At 41.6% G+C, this 24,427-nt stretch overlaps 1 protein-coding gene across 2 annotated transcripts in view; it reads left to right on the top strand.

The window, feature by feature from the left end:
• Nucleotides 1–24,427, top strand: part of map3k3 (mitogen-activated protein kinase kinase kinase 3) — a 92,528-nt gene that overhangs the window by 57,598 nt on the left and 10,503 nt on the right. For both annotated transcript variants that reach the window (XM_078424948.1, XM_078424949.1), the window contains exons 13-16: nt 1,109–1,257; nt 5,216–5,347; nt 13,740–13,869; nt 18,352–18,529. In XM_078424948.1, coding sequence (XP_078281074.1) covers nt 1,109–1,257; nt 5,216–5,347; nt 13,740–13,869; nt 18,352–18,529 — 589 coding nt within the window. The remainder of the gene's footprint in view (nt 1–1,108; nt 1,258–5,215; nt 5,348–13,739; nt 13,870–18,351; nt 18,530–24,427) is intronic.

Genomic DNA, 24,427 nt, shown 5'->3' on the forward strand with positions numbered 1-24,427 from the left:
CTTCTTTCCTTACCTCGCATCCTTTGGCTCCTTTTCACTCCACCTATCTGCCAATCAGCTGTCTAGGCGGACTGTTCTCGGGGGGGCCATGGCCTCGGGTGGTCTGGCAAAATGGATAATGCTGAAAGGCACTGGAACCAAGGATGCCAGAAAATCGGTGGTGGGCCTGTATAGTCAAATTTAACACCAGTCTCTGGCTGTTATTCCAGTTTGATTTATATGCATCATGTTACATGTAGTGCCTTTGACCTTGAAATAAATCACATAATTAACATCTGGCAAATGCACTGAACATAGAACAATTTATAACTAGAACTCAGTAAAGTTTTAAAATCAATTATACATTTTTTTGCTCTCAAACTGTTAAATGTGTTTCTCTTCAAGAAACTTGCAAGATCTTTGAAATAATTTGAAAATCTCCAGGAAACTCTTTTCAAGGCTTTGCAGAAAGTTAAGGTGCATGGTACTGAATGGATTCCTCTACTTAGAACCAGCATAGATTGGATTGGTCAAGTGGCCACTGCCTAAACAGCATCAATCTTAGCAAAATGACAAGTTTCTAAGAATGCTCTCAGAATTAGTTTTGACTCAAACTGGGTTAATTATTCAAGTTTGAATTTATCAGTGTACGGAACTGAAATAAGTGTCTGTTCATCAATTTACACTAACAGGGCTCTAGCCTTTGATAAACATGTGAACTAGACATTTCAAGAATGAAACTGAAATTTGGAACTTCGCCAAATCAATTTATGCTAATTTAAAATCTGCGATGAATATGTTTTTGTTAGCCAAAGGAGACGTGGCCAATATATTGGGTCGGGTAACAAAATAGCCACGATTTCTCTGAATGGTGGAATGTGCCTGAGGGATTAAATGACCTACCTACACATTTTCCCTTTTTCTGACCCCATTGCCAACACCACATTCTGCACACCCAGTACTTAGCTGTATCATAACAATGTCACGTTCAGGGCTGACATAATACCTTGAGTGTGAGAGCTACGTGTTTAGAACCTCACTTCATGTTCAGGAGTACACACTACACTATAATTGACATCATTTTTCAAGGGAATGTATAATTGTTTTACTTGCTTCTTTAAATTTAAAGCCCCAAGTGCACCTACCAACTGGAGGAGGGGAAAGCTGCTTGGACAAGGGGCATTTGGACGCGTCTACCTCTGTTACGACGTGGACACAGGAAGGGAACTTGCTGCAAAACAAGTTCAGTTTGACCCTGACAGCCTTGAGACCAGCAAGGTAAGTACTGTGATCTGCAATCCTAGTTAATCAATAGAGTATGGTGCAGTTTAAGACACAGATTAATTGTTCAGCCAAAGATTGAAGATTTAATTTTAATCTTTAGCACATTAATAATCTCAAACCTGGAATCCTTGCGAGTAGTACAGCTGGGATTTATTTTCTCTCATTTCTTTCCTTTTTTTGAATTACTGTTGAAATAATCATTAATATTGTGTTTTCTGTCTCCTATGTTCCTCTTAGACCTCAGTCTGAATGCTCCGACTAGCTATAATCTCACCATGTTAAATGAAGGCTCAACACAATCGTCTAATTCCTTCCTCCCCAAGGCCCTTCAATCTCTCTGCAGACATTCAGAAACCCATCCATGTTCTCTGCCTCAATCATCACCTCAACAACTCTGCCATGTTGTTGGCCTTGATACCTCCCCGTAATTGAGCATATATTTCATACATTCTAAAGGGGGAAAGTTTATTAAAATAGCAAGTACCAATCAGCTATTATTCTGTGAATATGATGAACAGCATCATCAAATTACCTGTGTCTTAGTACTTGGAAATATGCTGACCATTTTCATATCAATTCTGCCTACAAGGGACTTGCTTCCTGTGTAGCAGACAGCATAAAGGTGATGAAGCAATTAATTCATGGGTTTATTTCCCAACAAAAGATAACAAAATTAAGTTATATATCATATCCAGCTCCTCATCTCCACCAAGTCAATCTCCCCCGCCACACACTCTACACTGACAAACTGCATCACTGAAATAAAATCTTGGCTTCAATCAAATTTCCTCAAACTCAATTGCAACAAATCTGGAATCATCATCATTGGTCCAAAAACGCTCACCAAATCCACCGAAAACTTCATCCTCAACATTGATGGTCTCCCAGTATCCACCTCCCCTCACATCCGGAATCTTGGAATCATCTTTGATCAAACCCTCTCCTTCGACAAACACATCAAACACATCACAAAGACAGCCTTCTTCCACCTCAAAAACATTGCCCGTCTCCGTCCATCCCTCTCCTCCACAGCTGCAGAAACCCTCATCCACGCCTTCATCACCTCCCGTCTGGACTACTGCAACAGCCTCCTCTATGGCGCACCCTCAAAAATCATCAGTAAACTTCAATACATTCAAAACTCCGCTGCCCGTCTACTCACCCACACCCCGATCCGTGACCATATCACCCCCGTCCTTTACAAACTCCACTGGCTCCCCATCCCCCAGAGAATCCAGTACAAAATCCTCCTCATAACCTACAAAGCCCTCCATAACCTGGCCCCATCCTACCTGACCGACCTCCTCCACAGGCACACTCCCACCTGCACCCTCCGCTCTGCTGCTGCCAATCTCCTATCCCCCCACATCCGGACCAAACTCAGATCCTGGGGGGACAGGGCTTTCTCCATCGCTGCTCCCACCTTATGGAACTCACTACCCCAAACCGTTAGAGACTCCTCCTCACTCACCACATTCAAAACATCGCTGAAGTCTCACCTGTTCAGTACTGCCTTCAACCCACTGAAGGTCACCTCACCTTCTGTCTCCTTTCTCTGTTCGTTTACTTATTTACTTATTTATCTATTTATTCATTTCCCTATGTTCTCTAAATCTCTGTAAAGCGTCTTTGAGTATATGAAAAGCGCTATATAAATATAATGCATTATTATTATTATTATTATTATTATTATAAAGGATTATCCCTAAAGGATTTGTGGTTTATGTGTGCAGTCAGAAGACATTAAAGTTTCCATTTTAATTCGATTGCTATTTAATTTCTCCAGAATTAGATGAATATGATTTATCAGCCCCCTTGTTGTGTCGTGGGATAACTAATTAATCCTTGTGAAGGCTGTTTCCTTTTAAAACTGAGACAATATTTGGCACTTCCTGTGTGAGGGGAAAATCCACTGAGCGTTACAGGCAGAATGTTGGTGAATATAATGAGCTGCTAAGTCAAATGACTGGATTTATACTTTGAGCCGAGGTGGCTTTATCTTCTCTGCAAAATCTCCTGACTCTTCTTGGAGCCTGGTTCAATATTTGATAGCCTCACCTAAGCTCCAAAATGCTCATTTACCAGTTTGTAATTTCTCTCTATCCACCTTATCTCTCTCTACCCTAACTGCAACGGTTTGATAAATGTGCACTCCATTCCATTCTCAGATCTTTAGGGAGGAATGACCATCATGTCGACTTTTGCGTAGGAAAGAACTGCAAATGATGGTTTAAATCGAAGGTAGACATAAAATGCTGGAGTAACTCAGAAGGACAGGCAGCATTTGTAGGAAAGAAATGCAGATGCTGGTTTAAATCGAAGGCAAACACAAAATGCTGGAGTAACTGGGACAGGCAGCATTTCTGGAGAGAAGGAATGGGTGAGGTTTTGGGTTGAGATCCTTCTTCTGAAGAAGGGTCTCAACCCAACTCCTCACCCATTCCATGTAGACTTTTGCACTGAGTTTGAAAATAGTAGGTAATCTAAAACCAAGGTCTTAAATCAAAACAGAAAATTCCGAAGGTAAAGGGTGAGTTGTTTGTGGTAGATTGGGAAATGTCTTAAAAGGTTTAAGGGTGAACAGGGAATGGTAAACATTTGAAGAAATAATGCATAATTAAAAAGTAGTCCATCCAAGGCTAATAAGAGAAATTAAACCCCTCTAATTCCTTTAAACCCTGGCGAACACAGGTCTAGTCTGCGCAAGATAGACACAAAAAGCTGAAGTAACTCAGCGGGTCAGACAGCACCTCTGGAGAAAAGGAATAGGTGAAGTTTTGGGTCGAGGCTCTTCTTCAGACAGACACAAGTGTACGCAAAAATTAAAAGGATTTTTTACCTAAGCTTGCACAAACCGTTACAGGCCTTGGAGGTGCACAATAATGCCTCAAATTTCTACCATCATCTGCTGTTTCAACTTTGTATGGCACTTGAAGCACTCTTTTTAAAACCACTCTCTGTAACCACACTAGATTTGAGATCCCGGGCTATATTTTTCTTCACCACGTCACTGGTGCATTTGTGGCACTGCACCTGAAAGTATTTTTGGAAATTCGAGTGAAATTGCAACTTCAGTTACTTTGTGCTGGTAGTCTCTCTAGGTTAACAACTGCCAACGGGATAGTTATTTTTGTATTGAATTCTGTCATTGTTGCTTTGCCAATATCCAAATGTATGTTGGATTTTTTTAAAACCTCAATATTAAAGCTGTGTTGTGATCTACTTTGTCTCTACTTTGGCATTGCTCCAAAGTCTAATGCTGAAATAATATACGAGTGTATGAAGGATGAAGCAATCTGTTGGACTTCCCTCAAAATTATATTTGTGCCAAAACATCTACATTTACCATACCCATTCCATATGTTACTCATAATTTGATCCTCTCAAAATTGCTTCAGCACCAGTGGTAGAATAATGACCACATACTGCAGTTAGTGAGATGTTCATCATGGGGATACACAGCTGGGAATATTTTTAGGCATATCAGCAAATATCACATCTCACCACTCTTGGAAGTTTTTCTCTAGTTCATGTGGCTATTGTAGCGCAGCGGTAGAGTTGCTGCTTTACAGCGAATGCAGCGCTGGAGACTCAGGTTCGATCCTGACTACGGGTGCTGCACTGTAAGGAGTTTGTACGTTCTCCCCGTGACCTGCGTGGGTTTTCTCCGAGATCTTCGGTTTCCTCCCACACTCCAAAGACGTACAGGTATGTAGGTTAATTGGCTGGGTAAATGTAAAAATTGTCCCTAGTGGGTGTAGGATAGTGTTTATGTACGGGGATCACTGGGCGGCACGGACTTGGTGGGCCGAAAAGGCCTGTTTCCGGCTGTATATATATGATGATATGATATTCCAAAGAAGTGAAGTTCTGTTGATTGCATCATGAACACAACTGGTATAAGGAAGCGTACAAAGCCTTGACATGATTTCTGCTTGGAATCCCTTACTAGGAAGTAAGTGCTTTGGAGTGTGAGATACAGTTACTGAAGAACCTGCAGCATGAGCGGATAGTGCAATACTATGGCTGTCTACGGGAAAAAGCAGAGAGGACCCTTTCGATTTTCATGGAGTATATGCCTGGGGTGAGTAAAAAAAATAAAGAGCTTCTCTTACAATTTCAAATCCATGGCATGTAACATTTGTGAATTGTGTTCATCAGGCAAAGAAATGTAAAGAATGATTGTGTTTTTTTTTAAAAAGCACAAAGCATAAAGAAAATGGAAAAACTGCATGTACAAATAGCTATTTGGGATTGCTCTAACAAAGATATTAAAACTTAGTTATAAAGAAAAGTATTGGGCTTATAATATTCCTGTAAAGAAATTCTGGAAAGATGAGGAAAGAAAGAATGAACACCCTATCCAGATTCAGATTAGTGAAGTGTCGTATACACCAGGGTGCAATGAATGTCCTTGAAGCTCTTAGAGTAAATAATATACATTAATGATAAATACTGTATTTATCATTAATGTATATTAATGATAATTAACAATGAAGAGTGCAAACCAGCATAATGGTGCAAGGTTGTAGTGCAATCTGAAGTAGTGCAAAAGAATATTAAACTACAATAACAGCATAACTGAAAGAGGTAAAGTTAAGATATGTGGCAGCACCCCCAGGAAACGGTATAAAAGAGATGATTTGTTCAGGAGTTTGATAGCTGTGGGGAAGAAGCTGTTCTTAAATCTGGCCGACCAGCTTTCTGAATTCCCGTTAATTCCTACTCTTTGCTTCCTGTCTGCCAACCAGTTCTCTATCCATGTCAATACCCTACCCCCAATACCATGTGCTCTAATTTTGCACACTAATCTCTTGTGTTTTCCTCAAGATTCACTTAGTGAAAAAAACACGTAGTGTTTTCCTCCAGCATCTGCAGTTCCTCATCTCCACTGTTCTCATCAACTCCACCTTAAAAGCATTATTTTGTTTTGCAGTCTTCTACAATTCACTGCAAGGCATTAATCACATAGAAGTAAAATAAAGCTGTAAAACCTAGACTGAATCCATAAATTATTTTTGAAACACAAAATTATTTTAATCTTTCAAGAGATTTCCAAATGAAACCTGTAAAAGTTGGCACTTCACCATTACAATGTGATGCGGGTTTCTTAAACTGAAGAATTGGGAAAGATGGTGGCCAAATCATTTAGAGTTAATAGAATCACTGCCAATTAATTGGTGGCAGGATTTGTGGTTTTAATTTACTGAGGCGACAGAAAACAGTCTATTTGCTCAACAGTTTCCAAATTCTTGACTAAACTTGCAGTCGAGTCTCTGCCCATGACCAAGAACGGCAGCAACGAGAACCTCTAGAGACATGAACATTGCTGCAAAATAATTCTGTGGAAAATAGTTACATAATACAAACTAAATTAGTTACATAATACAGTTATCTACAAGAGGGTTGAAACAAAAAGTGGTTCACAGAGGAAATAATCCTGTCATCTCCAAGTTCAGCTGAGACATTTGGTGACTTGCAGCATTTGTTTTAAGGCAGTTTGTCAAAGAGCCCATCAAGAAAGATGTTTTGCCAGTGTTTTTGAAAAAAATAAGTATTTTCGCAGCTCAGCTGCTAATGCGAATTTACTTTTATCATCAAGCTGAAAATAGAAAAACATTTAGCTGTTGGTTCAGACATGAAATCAAAAAATGTTTTCTTAAAATCTGGATCTACATCTAAATTCAGTTCTTCAATCTCAAAAAACAAAATTCTACGGCACTTCACAAGAGGATTACAAAATTTGATACTGAATGACATACAGGAGTATTGTGAAAGAAAACCTAACGTTTCAGCTAGGTGGTAGATTTTATGAATCGTATTAACTAATAGTGAAGTGTTTAATTGGCATAATCATCAGGAACAGAACAATTAAATTCTTGCATGTTGCAGATTTACAAGCATATTAACACCATATCACAACAGATAATAATACAATTAAATTATCAATTATACTAACAGACCATAATAGTGTAAACCATAGTACGCAGTGTAACCTACATAAAGTCTATAGTAGTTTGTTGCTGAGGTGGGGTATATTGGGGACAACGGAAGCAAGATTTAGGAAGGGTTGATTTAAGGAGCTGAAACATGTGTAGCTGAAGCCTTGTGCACGAGATGAGGTTAAAATCAGGGATCTACGGAGGACCAGAGAGTCCAGACAGACTGAGGAGAAATGGGAGAACCAAAGCCATGGAGTGATTTGAAAATGATAATGAGAATGTTACAATCAATATATTGTTTCAATGGGCAGCACCATGGCGCAGCTAGTTGAGATGCTGCCTCATTGTTCCAGCAACTGGATACGATCCTGAATTTTGTTGCTGTCTACATGGACATTCTCCTTATGACCACATGGGTTTCCCTTGTGTGCTGTGGTTTCTCTCCCACATTGCAAAGCTGTGCGGGTTGCTAAGATAATTGGCCGGATGTGAATTGCCTCTGGTGTGTAGGTGAGTGGTGGAATCTCGGGTGTTGATGGGAATGTAATTGGTGCATGGTTGCTGTAAATGAGTGACTGATGGTCAGCACAGACATGATGGGCTGAAAGGTCTTTTGCATGGTGTATAGGAATTGGTATGTATTGAGATAAGGACAGCCGAGTAGTAAATTATTTCCAGCTTATTTATGGGGAATGCTTTCTATGAGGTCAGCAGAGAAGCCTCGGATTGACAAAGGCGTTGTAATGCAATGGAGCTGCAGATCAGCTGAGGGAAAAAGTGAATCAGACCGTGTCACAGATATACGAGGAAAATGCTTGGTAACGCTACAGGAATGTTTGTGGAGCAAATGGTATCATTTGGTGCCCCTAACCACAGTTTATGTTATAAAATATTTATAGCACAGAAATAAACCTTTTGGCCCTTCAGATATCTACAGAAGCTTTTCCTGTTATCTCATTGCATCTTAACAATATATCTTTCTCCCATGTATATTAATTAGTTTCCTTTTAAATACATTTATACTGTTAATTTGGTACACTTTCTAAATGGATATCCGACTAGACTATGCAGTGGGATGCTAAACTGGACTTTGTTCATCTGAATGTGTTCTAATCATGTGCAGCATTTTTAACAGCGTCATTGTGCATTTTTTTTTTAATACAAATTTCAGTTTAGTTGTGTGGTTAGCACTGCAACTTCTGCAATTCAACCCCCAGTACAAATTTCAGCACAGAAATCTGCAGTACAGTACTGAAGCACTGCTGTTCATGAGATCTCAAAGCAGGATGTGTCTTTCTGCTGTGAATGTAGGATTGCACGCTTTAAAGTGGAATAGGACTTTCTCTTGAACTCCTCACAATTGCTTAAAAAATAAATTATGCTGTTTTTAATTTATTTAATATTTGTGGGATTATTTTATCCACAAATTGGTTGCCACGTTTGTTCATATGACAGAGACTTAAAATGAATCTGCTTGTTATGAGGAAGGGTGTGATGGTGACACAGAAGTTAAGTTACTGGACTATTAGTTCAAGAGGCCTGAGTTCAAATCCTACTGGAGGGAGTGTAGCAAAGATCCACCAGACTTGTTCCAGGAATAGCAGTTTTGCAGTACGAGGAGAGATTTAGTAGACTGGGACTATATTCCCCAGAATCGCAAGAATGAGAAGGGATCACATTGAAACATAGCGTTCTTTTAAGGGGCTTTCCAGACTGTATGTGGGGAAGACATTTCTCCTAGCTGAGGAATCTAGGATCAGGTAGCACAGTTCCAAAACGAGGAATTGAGATGACAATAATTTTCTTTGGGACAGAGTTGACAAGAAATGGCTTCATACAGTAGATGGTTAACCTTTGGAATTTGCTACCCTGGAGTCCTGTGAGGCACAGTTTTGTTCATTGACCGAACTGACCAATGTGTGGACATCAGGGAAATGGAGCGATATGGGGTTACGGCAGGAAAATGGCACTGAGGTCGAAGATTAACCATGATAATTAGTGGCTGAACATGCTCGGGTGACCAGGTTGCCTACCCCTACTATTTTATAATTGACATAGTCAGCGCTGGAGACTCAGGTTCGATCCTGACTACGGGTGCTGCACTGTAAGGAGTTTGTACGTTCTCCCCGTGACCTGCGTGGGTTTTCTCCGAGATCTTCGGTTTCCTCCCACACTCCAAAGACGTACAGGTATGTAGGTTAATTGGCTGGGTAAATGTAAAAATTGTCCCTAGTGGGTGTAGGATAGTGTTAATGTACGGGGATCGCTGGGCGGCACGGACTTGGAGGGCCGAAAAGGCCTGTTTCCGGCTGTATATATATGATATGATATGATATGTGTTGGAGCCGAGCATGATTCCTTGCACAATAAATGGCAGATTAACTGCAGGGACATAAATTATGTGCACAATATTAAAGGGGAAGTGAAACACAGATTTGAATAAATGAATCATTTTGTATGATATTGGGTCTGCCTGTTCTCCATTGCATAATTCTGTAGTGCTGATTTCTTTCTAAACTTAATTTGGTAGCCTAACCGCTCCAAGTCCTTGTGAAATTAAGTGGCTTAACCCCAGATTTTGAAACCTTTCAATTGTGCTCCATTAAATGAATGTAAAATCTTTATCATTGAAGCATTTTCAAGTCTTGGCTCAGATCTGCTCTTTTCTGGCCTTTAGTAAATTTTTGAAATTGGCACTTAATGTTGTTCTTACAGCTACATGTCCATGAATGGCTCTTTCTATCTCGCCAACCAAACAGCTAAACAGAATATCATTGTGGAACCTTCTTGACAGAAGTTCAGATTAAACTGGAATATACCAAATATTCTCAATATTTTTCCCTTCACAATAATTGCAGTGATGATAAATAAAGACAGAGGTTGCACATTGCTATGTCTGATTATGAGCTCCTAATCACACAGGTCTAAAGGCAACAAGTGGGCATGTGTTTGTTTTCATGGGGCAAAAATAATTTTGGGAAATGAGTAAAGCTAAATTGCTGCTTTGCAAAATAAGACTGTAGATATTCATGAAAAGGGGGAAATGAGGATTTAAGTGGAGAAATCGTCTCAATCTCTTGTTCTGTTGCGGTTGGACATTATGTCTCCTATGACAGAATTTGTCCCAGGACTCGAGCAGCTGTGCCAAATGGCCAACCCAGTCATCTTTCCAACTTTTTCCCAAATCAATTTTAAGATAATGAATAGGTTAAAGGGAAAATTCTGGTCTCATTTCTGATGATTGGTTCAGTTAGGTTAGGTTTATTATTGTCATGTGTACAGTGAAAAGCTTTATTTTTTATGCTCTCCAATCAAATCAGATAATACTATACATAAATATATTCAAGTCTAACTCAAGTACAATAGGCAGAGCGAACGGAAGGATACAGAGTGCAGAATATATTTCTCAGCATTATAGTACAACAGTTCCTGACACAAAATCCACAATTGGGTAGCGGAGAATGAAACTACTTCCTCGCCTATGGAAGAACCACTCAAAACCCTGATAACAGAAGGGAAGAAGCTGTTTGAGTCTGGTGAATCATGCTTTCAAGCTTCTGCCCGCCGGGAGCAGGGAGAAAGAGGAATGACTAGGGTGGGAAAGGTGTTTGATTGTGTCAGCTACTTTCCAGAGGCAGCATGAAGTATTGATGGAGTCAATGGTGGAGAGTCTGGTCTGGTTCATGAACGGGACTACATCCGCTGCTCTCTGCAATCTCTTGCGGTCTTGTGATGAGCTGCGATGCAACCTGACAGTATGCTTTCAATGTTGCCTCTGTAAAAGTTTGTAAGTCTTTGGAGACATGCAGAATTTCCTCGGTCTCCTGAGGAAGTATAGGCGTTAGAGCCGTCTTGGCTGTTGTTTCATTGTGATTGATCCACAGCAGATAGTTAGTCAGATTTATACTAAGCAACTTCAACTGATTGCTGAAATAACTATTCTATTTTTTTTAAGCACGAGGAGGTAAAAACCTCGATTCATTGCAATATCTGGACTCTTAGCTTCTGGTTTATATCTTGAAAATGTCACAGCATTTCAATCAAAACCAGTCTGTTCGACAAACTGGGGATAAAATTGACAGCTCTGTCATGTTTGACCATTCTAAAATGTTGGAGCTGGAATACACGATCAAAATGGTTGCCACTTTAAGTCACTTTCAATACCTCAGTCTTTCAGAGAAATTACTTTTGTAGTGCATTGGTTAAGTAGAAGGTCCTTTAAGGTATTAACTGGAGAAGTGGCTTCTGGATTAGCTTTGATGTTTATTTGCTGTCTGGTAGTAGAGTCAAATGCTGATAACATCGCAGTTTTTTAAAAATCTACTGCAAACTTTTAAATAGGCTGGTAATTTATTTTTTGATCTTGTAAGAAAGTGTACACAAGTTACCCCAAAGAGTTAATTATCCTTAGACACAAAAAGCTGGACTAACTCAGCGGAACAGGCAGCATCTCTGAAGAAAAGTAATGGGTGACGTTTTGGGTCGGAGACCCTTCCTTATTTCACTGTGAAGAAAACTTTTACAATCTCTCAGCATGTGAAATGAAGGGGGGAGGAGATAGCTACTGAGTGGTCTGCATTAAATACCTTTTGCAATTTGGAAGTTTTTAAAGTGTGTCACCACCTCATAATAACCCAATTTTAACATTGCCAAAGAGGGGCATATACAGATAGCAAGGAATAATTTGGAAGGTTTGGCGATTTAAACTTCTGTAGAATGGACAGCATTAGTTTACATGTGTAGGAAGGAACTGCAGATGCTGGTTTAAACCGAAGATAGAGACAAAATGCTGGAGTAACTCATCGGGAAAGGCAGCATATCTGGAGAGCAGGAATGGGTAACGTTTTGGGTCGAGACTCTTCTTCAGTCTAGAAACATCACCCATTCCTTCTCCAGATATGCTGCCTGTCCCACTGAGATACTCCAGCACTTTGTCTCTATCATTAGTTTACCGTATAAATCTTGAAGGTAAAATGCTGCTTTAAGTTCTGTGGTTTATTATCTGCTTGTTGGAAGGATAGTGATTTCCAACACTAATTGCAGCTTTGGCTTTATACCACAGCGCTTTGTAAGTCCCAGTGCTGGTGCCACTATGCCTGCCAACTTCTCCCATGTAATTGCATGTCACGTGACAGGATACTGTGTACAAACTTGTTGTAGATTCAGCAGACAGGAAGAGTGTTTTACTGAGATATTACACAGGTTACATCTCCTAGTATATAGTGCACACATAATTCCATAATGGCTTTAGTAATCCTATACTTGACACCTTGCTACTCCACATTGGTTTCTAGCCTGATCCTGCTTAAACTGTTAAAGTTTTATTATATCCTTGTCTTTTATTTGTAGTGTGTTGCATATTTATGACTTCAGTAATTGTACTTGTTTAATTGAACAATGTCTATTATCTCTGTGTCTTTGCACAGATGCATTCATTGTTAAGGAATGGCTGGTGCAGAATGTTAATGTGCAGTAATTTACCTTTGGGATTTGGGTTTGAATCCAGTCAAAAGTGACACTGTGAAAACTTTGAATTTCAGTGGCTTTCTGTTGACATTAACTGAATTTGGGCATGTTTTAATTCAGTTTTTCAACAAAGCTGCTGGTTATCCTGCAAGATTTAACCCTAAGCTGGAAATGTCAGTGAGAGTCTATTGCGATGTGTGGAATAAATAAAGTGAGAGTTATTGGTGGTATTAGAGGTTTTACTTTACAGAGCAAGTGCTCATCTAAAGCTAAGATTGGAACCATTCTGGGGACTGAATTAAGTCTTCAACTTGTTTAATTGGGATAACAAACTCTCTGCTACATTCAGTGAGTTATCCTAATATTACAGGCAATCGCTAAGAGCATTATTGCCAAGATGGACTATTGTGGCAATTTTTCTACCATAAATTCTGTCATCATACCATCAATTACTTCACACTTGTGCTTCCTGTTTTTGACCCCCTTTGAGAAATTGTTCCATCCTATTTAGTTTATCTAGCCCCTCATAATTTTGCATCAGCAAATATATATGAACCAAAATGACTGGAAATCTGGGAAGAAAAATGAAATAGTTAGAAATGTATAGTGCTAAATATTAACCTTTTTTTTTTTGACCGATCATAAGTGATAGGAATAGAATTAGGCCATTAGGCACATCACGTCCACTCTGCCATTGAATCATGGCTGATCTATCTATCCCTCCTAACCCCCCCCATGCCACTGCCTTCTCCCCATAACCTCTGGCACCCATACTAATTAAGAATCTATCTATCTCTGCCTTAAATATATCCACTGACTGCCTCCACAGTCTTCTGTGGCAAAGAATTCCACAGATTCACCACCCTCTGACTAAAAAAAAATTCCTCATCTCCTTCCTAAAAGAACGTCCTTTAATTCAGACGCTATGAGCTCTAGACCTCGACTCTCCCACTAGTGGAAACATCCTCTCCACGATTTTTGCATACAACTGTTGTTCCTACATTCCATAATAGGTTTGAAACGATCTTTGCTGAATCTAAAAAAAAATGTGATTACTGTTTTCTCTAGGGTTCAGTGAAGGACCAATTGAAAGCGTATGGAGCACTAACTGAGAATGTGACCCGGAAATACACCAGGCAGATTCTGGAGGGAGTGTCCTACCTTCACAGCAACATGATTGTACATCGGGATATAAAAGGTGAGTGTGGCACCCAGAGGTTTTTGTCATCCTGATGAAGCAGGAATTTATTGCTATACCTCATTATCCTGAGCAAGTGATGTTGGATTAATTCATTTAACTATTAGAACATCGATGAAGCAAAGAAGTGGCCTAGTAGCCCCTGGAGGTTGCTAGGTGATCCAGTAATCATCTCATGTCCTGTATCTCATCCACTTTCACACCCCATGGTTCTCTTAGTGTCTAGAAATATATCATTGTCAGTATTTAATGAACATAATGACAAAACATTCACCTTGCTCTGAGCTGGAAAATGTTTTCATTTCATAAGATCATAAGTAGAATTAGGCCATTCAGCCCATCAAGTCTACTCCGCCATTCAATCATGGCTGATTTATCTATCCCTCCTAACCTCATTCTCCTGCTTGCTCCCCATAATCTCTGACACCCTTACTAATCAAGAATCTTTATATATTTCTGAATGACCAGCCCTTTATCATGAGCCTGATTCTATTATAGATTCTCCGGGTAAGATCAGGGAACCCCTGATGAGAAGGGTTTTTGGGAGTTTGAATAAGGGAAAAAAAGAAAGCTATGACAGGTGCAGACAATTGAAAACAGGAAAGTTCCTTGAGAATGTACTGAAAACAAAATTAGGGGGACAAAGAGGAGACATAAAATATCACGAGCAGACACGATTACGAAGAACCCCAAGTATTTTGTTGGTATGTCAGGACCAAATGTTGAGAGTAGGTCCCCTGAGGAACCAGAGGATTTCTCTCTCTAACTGCTCCAATTTATCTTTTAACCAGATATTTTCATCAGCATTTTATCACCATTATCCACTTGGCCTCAATATTTCAGAAATACTCCCTTCATACTAAACAAACTTGTTTTCTTTCCTTCACAGTTGTCGCAATGTGCCGTTAACCTGAAATATTAACTCTGTTTCCTTTTTGACATTTACTGCCTAACCTGGCCAGTTTTTCCAAAAAATTGATTTTGTTTTGGATTTCCAGCATTATACGTTCACTCATAATGTTGATCATTGCCCTTAATTTCATGCAAACATTTTAAATTTGCCTTTTTTCCCCTGTGCTACACAAACCCATTCTATAACCCATTATTAGTTTACTATTCTATAATGTTGTGACCACATTTCCTAATTAACCCTGTACCATTGCAGAGATGAGGTCAGTAATAAACTGTTCCCTTGTGGGTTCATGACGCATTTTCCCAGAAAAATATCCCGAAGGCATCTTATAAAATCAAACTGACATATTAAAAGCATATTAAAAGCATAACCAAGGAGGAGGGGTGGGAAACGAGAAAATTTGGGGGGAAGATCAGAAGTTGGGTCAGATACTCCTCTTCAAATGCCAGAAACCATTCCATACTTCACCCTGCTGTGTCTGTCACTGTTTGATGGATCTGAATGGCATAACCAGTTATTGGGGTGTTTAAAAATTTACCGTGTTTAAATGGGACTGGAGTCACTAACGGCTTCAACTGGATGCAGGAAACCACCTTATTTCTTCCAAATATTTGAACTGGATCTGTTTTATGGCAGGGGTGATGGCACGTTGGAAAGTACAGTGTTATGGGTGGAGCAGAAGTAGATAAGTGCTGGAGAGGAATGACATCAACCCCTGTGCCCCGTTGCATTTGGAAGAGTGGCTGAAAGCAGCAGGATTTGCTGAGTGACGTGTCCGGGTAGCTCGCTCACATCAGTAGAATGTTTGTTCAAAATATCAGCACCTTCAGAAGAAAAACAATTTGATTAAAGATCAGAAATGCAGTCAAAAGGACTTGCTAAGATAATATGTCTTAAAAAGAGATTGTTGGTAATATATTAATATAACACATCCCCTTTAGTTGTATTTAATAGGATTTATTGTGTAGATTGCTAAATTATTTAATTTTGTGAGCTACGAGCAAATCAGCTGGACCTTTGAAACCCACTGATCAACTGCACTCTAGATATCCACTTATTTGGAGACATGTCAGAGAGGAAAGCATGTGCAGGACGTGTCAGTTGGTGAAGAATGTGCAATAAGATGGGGAAATGGAGATAGTGTAAGGGCTGGGTAATGTGGCTGCGTAGCCAAAGATGCAGGAAACTGAAGCAGGAAAATCGTGGCAATGGCAGAGGTCGTGATTGACATCTGAGCCCTTTGTTGGCTTCAATGTCTGGAAGGGGGAAGAGAAGTGTGCCCTACTCGCCCTGCCTTTCTGATAATCAGCTGAGAAGTCTGGAGCAGGAAGCCAATCTTAAACTCTACTTAAGCAAAAAAAAATGTTTCATGTGTTTAAGCTTTTGCGGGGCTGACTGAAAACATTGTGTCCATTTGGTGTTCAGAAAGAAGATCTTGAGAAGGGGTAGAGAGTAAGAGGGAGGCTTTATTTTAAGATAAAACAACAAAGTAAGGATCCAGGTTCAAACTGAATTGAATGGAGGGATAAATGTTTTCAATTTGGCAACATACTTGGCTGGAGAAAAGCAGGTATATTCAAAATTATTTGTGTAGATCATGGTTAATTGGCATTCAGAGTCCAGTGGTGCCGCATTGCTGTGCAGAATGGCTTTGGGAAGCAGGCTAAACTCCAAGATATTGTGCATTTCCTGCCATGGAAGCCTTGACTAATGCATCAACCGTCAACAATGAGAGATTGAAAGATACGTATACAGAGAACATTTGACCTGTTAAGTACAGAGGAAGAAGGGGTCGTGTAACAGTATTGCTGACAGAAGAATACAAGGCCATGCATCACACAGAGTTACTGCGAATACCCAGCCATACTGCAGTTGTTCATCTTAACCAACATAACAAGCCCACTGCTTTTTTAAAGCTCCTGTAAAGAACATGCATGAGGGCAAAACATAACTGGCATCCATGGATCCTACATAAACTGTAAAGGAGTGGACTCACATTTAAATAGTGCTTTTCACATCCTCAATGTTTCCAGTTAATTTTGAAGTGTAATCTCAGATATTTGAGTAAACATTAAACCAAGTTGAACAGAATATGCCGTCCTTAATGGCCTCTGATTTTACTAGAAAGTATCAACCAGGGCTTTACCTAACACCCACAAACTTTTCTCAAGACCATCTTCTATTTGCAACGAACTGGGCATAGACTTATACTTGCACTTTCTACAATTCAAATTCACATGAGCAAAGAAAAGTGAACTGCATCGTTGAATGTCTTTGTATTCTGCCAGGTCTTTGGTAACAGTTTCAGACCCCAGCCCATTAATTCTGTACCTGTTTTCATCTCTATATCGTTAGTTCTCCCATCATCCTGTCCTCTGCCATGACACATTTAGTTCTTTTCCCTCCTGAATTTTTTTAGAATTCTGAGCTACAAGAATACCTATGAAGTATTGGGCAAGATGAGGAATTAGTAAGAAAAGTATGAAGAGGTTGGTGTCTTTCAGAGTGGATTAATAACCAGACCCATTTGAAATCTATCCCAGGTTATTTAAAAACAGCAAATGAAGAAATTGCAGGGATCAGCCCCATCTCTTTTCACTCTGGTTTGGCTGCAAGGCTGGTGCAAGAGAATTATCTAATGGCAGGTCACAGTCTGAAACATGGCATCCTGCCACATGACCTGAGCATGTTCATCTTTTGTTTTTATTTCCAATTCCCTCTGTTTTAAAAGGTGTGTAAAAGTGAGGAAGTATAAGCTGGTTAATTACAGATCAGTTAGGTTTGACTTAATTGATGGAGTTGATGTGGAGAAGCAAGAGGTAATGCATTTGGACAGGTGCATCAAGACTGAGAGGAACGCAGGCAGGTCATGCTAGAACTGTGCACAATACCAGTTCTTGCAGGAAAGATATGATCGCGGAGTGAACGTGCAGATATTGCCAGCTCTGGAAGACTATAGTAATGAGAAAAGTTTTGCGTTTTTGTTGGGTTTGGGTTTTGAAAAAATTGGGATTTTCTTTGGATTAGAGGGAAGAATTAATTGATGGGCTGAGGGAGAGTAAAACGGAAGGACTTCTTCACCTTGGCAGAGGAGGCTAAAGTCCAGAACATAGATTTAAAGTAGTATAAGAAAATAACTACAGATGCTGGTACAAATCGATTTATTCACAAAATGCTGGAGTAACTCAGCAGGTCAGGCAGCATCTCGGGAGAGAAGGAATAGATTTAAAGTAATCGGTGGAGGGTTAAAAGAGCATTGAGGAAATAGCTTTTCAGCTAGAGGATGGTGGGGATCTGGAGCCTGAAAAAGTGACTGAGGCGAATGTCTTCATCACATTTGAAGAGTGCTTGGATACATGTTTGAAGGACCATGACCGACAGAGCTGGGATTCTGTGTAGTTCCTTTCGCTTTCCCTCTTGCTGTGAAAAGGAGAGACAGGTAATTGATACCACAGCACGGCTACGTCGGTGTATTGTGTCTTTCTATTGAAGTCATATCTCTATCTCTTGAGTTTTTTCTCCATTTGTGACATTTTTAATGTTGATAAATCTTTCCAATATGCTTCCAGGAGCCAACATTCTGCGGGACTCTGCAGGGAATGTAAAGCTGGGTGACTTTGGAGCAAGCAAACGACTCCAGACAATATGCATGTCGGGGACAGGGATTCGCTCAGTCACTGGGACGCCGTACTGGATGAGCCCAGAAGTTATCAGTGGCGAAGGCTATGGAAGGAAAGCAGATGTTTGGTGAGTAGATGTGGATTTGACACTTTCCAGTTTTACAGAGCAGGAACATTTAATCCAACACCACTCTTTCCAAGCCACACTCTGAACAGCTTTCAGGCCGTGAATTCATGTAATTCTGTCTTCTCTGTATCATCTAACAATCATCTAAAATCTTTAAAGACAAAGGTGTCTTTATTGCCTATGATGAAAAATTGTGGCTAAACTGGGGACATGAGCGCGCCTTGTTTTGTTTCATTAATGGCTTGCAAGCTTCACACTATTCATGCCCAGCCTAGTGAATGTGAAAGAAACAATTGCAACATTCACGATTCTTTAGTTATTTTTTGGTTGACAATATTCAGATCAGTTGCTTTTAGACTGAGATATGGAATGCAGTTTAGTTTAGTGTAGAGGTACAGCGTGGAAACAGACCCTTCGGCCCACCGAGGAATTGGTCCTCATAACTAACCCCCGGCTCCAAGATGAACATAGCTGAGAAATATCATTGTTGTCACTCACACTTTAAAAAAATTAACATTGCACCTGTGTTATTCTCAAAACACATCCCCTTCCCCTCCCCACCATGAGCTCAAGCATTCCTTCCCCTCCTCCAGATTTAAATTACCCCTCATGCTTCCTTTCCGTTATCCTGGTGTAGAGGATGCTCTTCACCACGCCCTCTGTTGTCTCTTGTCACACACTGATCCAAGTGCGCTAAAATCTTAATGGGGTCTAGGTCACTGATAGCCATCTGCCCATTACAGTCCATGCGATAAACCCTTTGTAGTATATTGAGGGGCACTGTTTGCTGGTGAGCAGCTTATTGGAACTTATTCACAAAATGCTGGAGTAACTCAGCAGGTCAGGCAGCATCTCGGGAGAGAAGGAATGGGTGACGTTTCGGGTCGAGACCCTTCTTCAGAAACGTCACCCATTCCTTCTCTCCCGAGATGCTGCCTGACCTGCTGAGTTACTCCAGCATTTTGTGAATAAATACCTTCGATTTGTACCAGCATCTGCAGTTATTTTCTTATACAGCTTATTGGAACTAGACTTCTGGCTGACAGGTTTTGGCGAGCTGACTTTTCCATGTGTGGGTCCCTTGAAGACAAAAACCGGTGAATTTATGCTGAGGAACAAGGAAATGGCAGATGAGTTGAACGGGTACTTTGTTTGTGTCTTCCTTAGTGAAGACAGAACCAATCTCCCAGATATACTAGGGGACAGAGGACCTAGGGTGACAGAGGCACTGAAGGAAATTCACATTAGTCAAGAAATGTTGTTGGGTAGACTGATGGGACTGAAGGCTAATAAATCCCCAGGGCCTGATGGTCTGCATCCCAGGGTACTTGAGGAGGTGGCTCTAGAAATCATGGACACATTTGTGATCATTTTCCAATGTTCTTAGATTATGGATCAGTTCCTGTAGATTGGGTAGCTAATGTTATTCCATGTTTTAAGAAAGGAGCGAGAGAGAGAAAGCAGGGAATTATAGGCCAGCTGGCCTGACATCGGTGGTGGGGAAGATGCTGGAGTCGATTATTAAAGATGTAATAGTGACGCATTTAGATAGCAGAAACATGATTGGTCCAAGTCAGCTTGGATTTACGAAGGGGGAATCATGCTTGACTAATCTGGAATTTTTTTGAGGATGTAACGAGTAAAATGGACAAGGAGAGCCAGTGGATGTGGTGTATCTGGACTTTCAGAAAGCCTTTAATAAGGTCGTACACAGGAGATTAGTGGGCAAAATTAGAGCACATGGTATTGGGGGTAGGGTATTGACATGGATAGAAAATTGGGCGGCAGACAGGAAACAAAGAGTAGGGATTAACGGGTCCCTTTCAGAATGGCAGGCAGTGACTAGTGGGGTGCCGCAAGGCTCGGTGCTGGGACCGCAGCTATTTACAATAAGTAATGATTTAGATGAAGGAATTAAAAGTAACATTAGCAAATTTGCAGATGATACAAAGCTGGGTGGCAGTGTGAACTGTGAAGAGGATGTGACTTGGACAGGTTGGGTGAGTGGGCGGATGCATGGCAGATGCAGTATAATGTGAATAAATGTGAGGTAATCCACTTTGGTGGCAAGACCAGGAAGGCAGATTATTATCTGAATGGTATCAGGTTAGAAAGGGGGAAGTACAACGAGACCTGGCAGTACATCAGTCACTGAAAGTAAGCATGCAGGTACAGCAGGCAGTGAAGAAAGCTAATGGCATGTTGGCCTTCATAAAGAGAGAAGTTGAGTATAGGAGCAAAGAGGACCTTCTGCAGTTGTACAGGACCCTGGTGAGACCACACCGGGAGTATTGTGTGCAGTTTTGGTCACCTAATTTGAGGAAGGACATTCTTGCTATTGAGGGAGTGCAGCGTAGGTTCACAAGGTTAATTCCCCTGATGGCGGGACTGTCATATGATGAAAGATTGGAGCGACTGGGCTTGTATTCACTGGAATTGAGAAGGATGAGAGGGATCTTAAAGAAACCTATAAACTTTTTAAGGGACTGGAAACGCTAGATGCAGGAAACATGTTCCTGATGTTGGGGTCCAAAACTAGCTGCCACAGTTTAAGAATAAGGGGTAGGCCATTTAGAACTGAGATGAGGAAAAGGAAAAACTTTTTCACCCAGAGAGTTGTGAATTTGTGGAATTCTATGCCTCAGAAGGCTGTGAAGGCAAATTCACTGGATGCATTCAAAAGAGAGTTAGATAGAGCTCTTGGGGCTAGCGGAATCAAGGGATATGGGGAGAAGGCAGGAACGGGGTACTGATTGTGGATGATCAGCCATGATCACATTGAATGGTGGTGCTGGCTCGAAGGGCTGAATGGCCTACTCCTGCACCTATTGTCTATGTATCTATGTAAAATGGTAAATACCAACAATTAAACATCTGCTGGTTGGGTAATCAGAAGATTCAGGCACAAGAGACTGCAGTTTTCCCCCACGGATGCTGTCTGACCTGCTGAGTTTCTCCAGCAGCTCTCCTTATTGCAAGCAGGAGATTCAGCCCATTTGGCGCCAGTGCATGGCAACTCTGCATGCTGGTCCTAGAGGAGGATCTACTATCATCCAATACAACTGCTCTACTCTTTTAAATTTCTTTTTTTACCTGTAAATCTAGCACCGTTTCTAGTTTTTGCTACAATGCAGAGAACTATAATCTGCACTCTATATCTTTTCCTTTGAGTTGAGCTTTTGTATAGTATCATCTGATTTGATTGGATCGCATGCAATACTAAGTTTTTCACTCTACTTCGGTACATATGACAATTATAAACCCGAACTAATCCCATGTTCTGGAGTAGATCTTGCTTGATTCAAGCCAGACCTCCGATGGCCTAGAGAACGAGACAAAATAGGGTCAACTATTAACAGCCATCAATAAACAGACCCTAGTTGGGAAGACGTCTAAGTTAGACCAGATTTCAAAGAGGATGCTTTCCTGATTATGATTGGGCGAAGCAATGATATTCAATCCTTGAATGTTCAATCGCTGCACGTTTTTTTGGTTCACATGAATTACCATTTTGGTGACCAACTGAGAGATCCAGGGGCTTATGGAAGAAGATTGGATATTTAGCTCCTCAGCTGTCCTGATCAACATGTCCTTGTACTTCCCAGTGTTAGAGCAGCACCCTGAGGAACCTCGTGTAACTGCAATCAAATAACGGCATCGTTGTTTGGAGTTGTAATGTAAAACTCCTATCTAGCGTGCAAGGGTTGCCAACTGTCCCGTATTAGCCGTGACATCCCGTATTTGGGCTAAATTTGTTTGTCCTGTACGGGACCGCCCTTGTCCCGTATTAGGCCCGGGGGCCGCTGTAGCCCCGGACAGTGTAAACGGAGTGTGTACGGGGAGCGGGGCCAAATGTGTTCGCTTAATGGAGGTTGCGTAGCAACCCGCCTCCCGGCCCGGGCGGCCATCAATAGACAATAGGTGCAGGAGGAGGCCATTCGGCCCTTCGAGCCAGCACCGCCATTCAATGTGATCATGGCTGATCATTCTCAATCAGTACCCCGTTCCTGCCTTCTCCCCATTCTCCGCTATCCTTCAACAGTTCAACAGTTCAACAGAGCTTTATTTGTCATTCGGTACCACGGTACCGAACGAAACTACATAGCAGTCACACACAAAAAAGAACACAAGACACATGACCCCAACACAAACGTCCATCACAGTGACTCCAAACACCCCCTCACTGTGATGGAGGCAACAAAACTTCCACTCTCTTCCCCACGCCCACGGACAGACAGCTCGTCCCCGACCGACCCGCACAGTCCCCGCAAGGGGATGGAAGTCCCCACGGCCGAGTCGCACCGGGCGCTGAGACGTCTCGCGGCCGAACCGGGCGATGGAAGGCCCCGCGACCGAGCCGTGCGCAGCTAAGTCCCGCGGCCGAGCCGCGCCGGACGATGTTAGGCCCCGCGGCCCGGGCACTGTTAAGTCCAGCGGCCGAGCCGCACCAGCGATGTTAGGCCCCGTGGCCGAGCCGCACCGGGCACTGTTAAGTCCAGCGGCCGAGCCGCACCAGCGATGTTAGGCCCCGCGGCCGAGCCGCACCGGGCGATGGAAGGCTCCGCGGACAAGCCGCATCGGGCACTGTTAAGTCCAGCGGCCGCGCCGGACGATGTTAAGTCCAGCGGCCGAGCCGCACCGGGCGATGGAAGGCCCCGTGGCCGAGCCGCACCCCGCGCCGTGAGGAAGAGACCTAAAAGAGAAAGGTTTCCCCCACCCACACCACCACCCTCCCACCCACACCACCACCCCCCCCCCCCTCACACACATACACAACCAAAAAAACAAAAACCAAACCCATCCCAACACCGACACACAACAACAAAAAAAGGAAAAAATACGAACAGACTGCTAGCGAGCCGCAGCCGTTAGGCGCCGCCACTTCCGCTAGAGCTCTATCTAGCTCTCTTGAATGCATTCAGTGAATTGGCCTCCACTGCCTTCTGAGGCAGAGAATTCCACAGATTCACAACTCTCTGACCGTCGTTGGTGGAGCAGGAGCACATGGCCGCTGGCTGGGTGAGGTCACGTGAGGCGCGGGCGTTGACGTCACCTTTTGTCCCTTATTTGGGAGTTAGATAGTTGGCACCCCTACGTGCAAGCAATGAGTGTGGTACATTGGATCATTGTAAATATTATGCAGAAAAGCATTTGCTTTAGTTAACAGGATATCGATTTTAACTTCAGTAAAACTTGCAGGCCTGAAGCACTTCCCCCACCTTCTCCACTCTCTAAGCTTACTTGTTTTTCTCTTTCTCAGTCCTGATGAAGGGTCCCAGACCTGAAACATTATTTCTCTTCACCTAATCTGCAGCTATTTCTGTTTAATTTCATGACTTGAAGCATTTCGCAGCCAATGGGAAATATTTTTAGAATGCAGTTACTTCTGTATTGCAGTTACTTCTGTAATGTAGGAAACACAGCAGCCAATGTACAGTAATGCCCCATACACTATGATGTTAACCAGGTAATCTGTTTTAATGATGTTGATTAGCTAAGAGATAAATATTGAACAGGTTGACCCCGGCTGCTTGTCATGCTAGTGGGATAGAATCTTTTACCTATTCCTGAGAAACCAGGCAGAGCTGAAGGAAAGCATACACTCCCTCGTTCTCCTCAGTAAAATTCCAGCTTCAAGTTTCTGGGGCGACTTGAATCCTTAATGTTCTTGAGCTGAACTATCACTATCATCTATAAACTTAGCAACAAGATCAAAAGTATACACAATCACGAGGGGCACGGATAAAGTGAATATTCAGTCTTTTTTCTCCCCCAGTGGATTCTAAAACTGGAGGGCACAGGCTTAATGGGAGAGGTTTGAAAGGGAAATCGGGCAACTTTCTCACTCAGAGGGTATTCTGTATCTGGAACAAGCTGCCAGAGGAAGCCAAAGAAGCG

This window comes from Rhinoraja longicauda, chromosome 29 (genome assembly GCF_053455715.1).
Source record: "Rhinoraja longicauda isolate Sanriku21f chromosome 29, sRhiLon1.1, whole genome shotgun sequence".
In the NCBI taxonomy this organism is placed as follows: domain Eukaryota; kingdom Metazoa; phylum Chordata; class Chondrichthyes; order Rajiformes; family Arhynchobatidae; genus Rhinoraja; species Rhinoraja longicauda.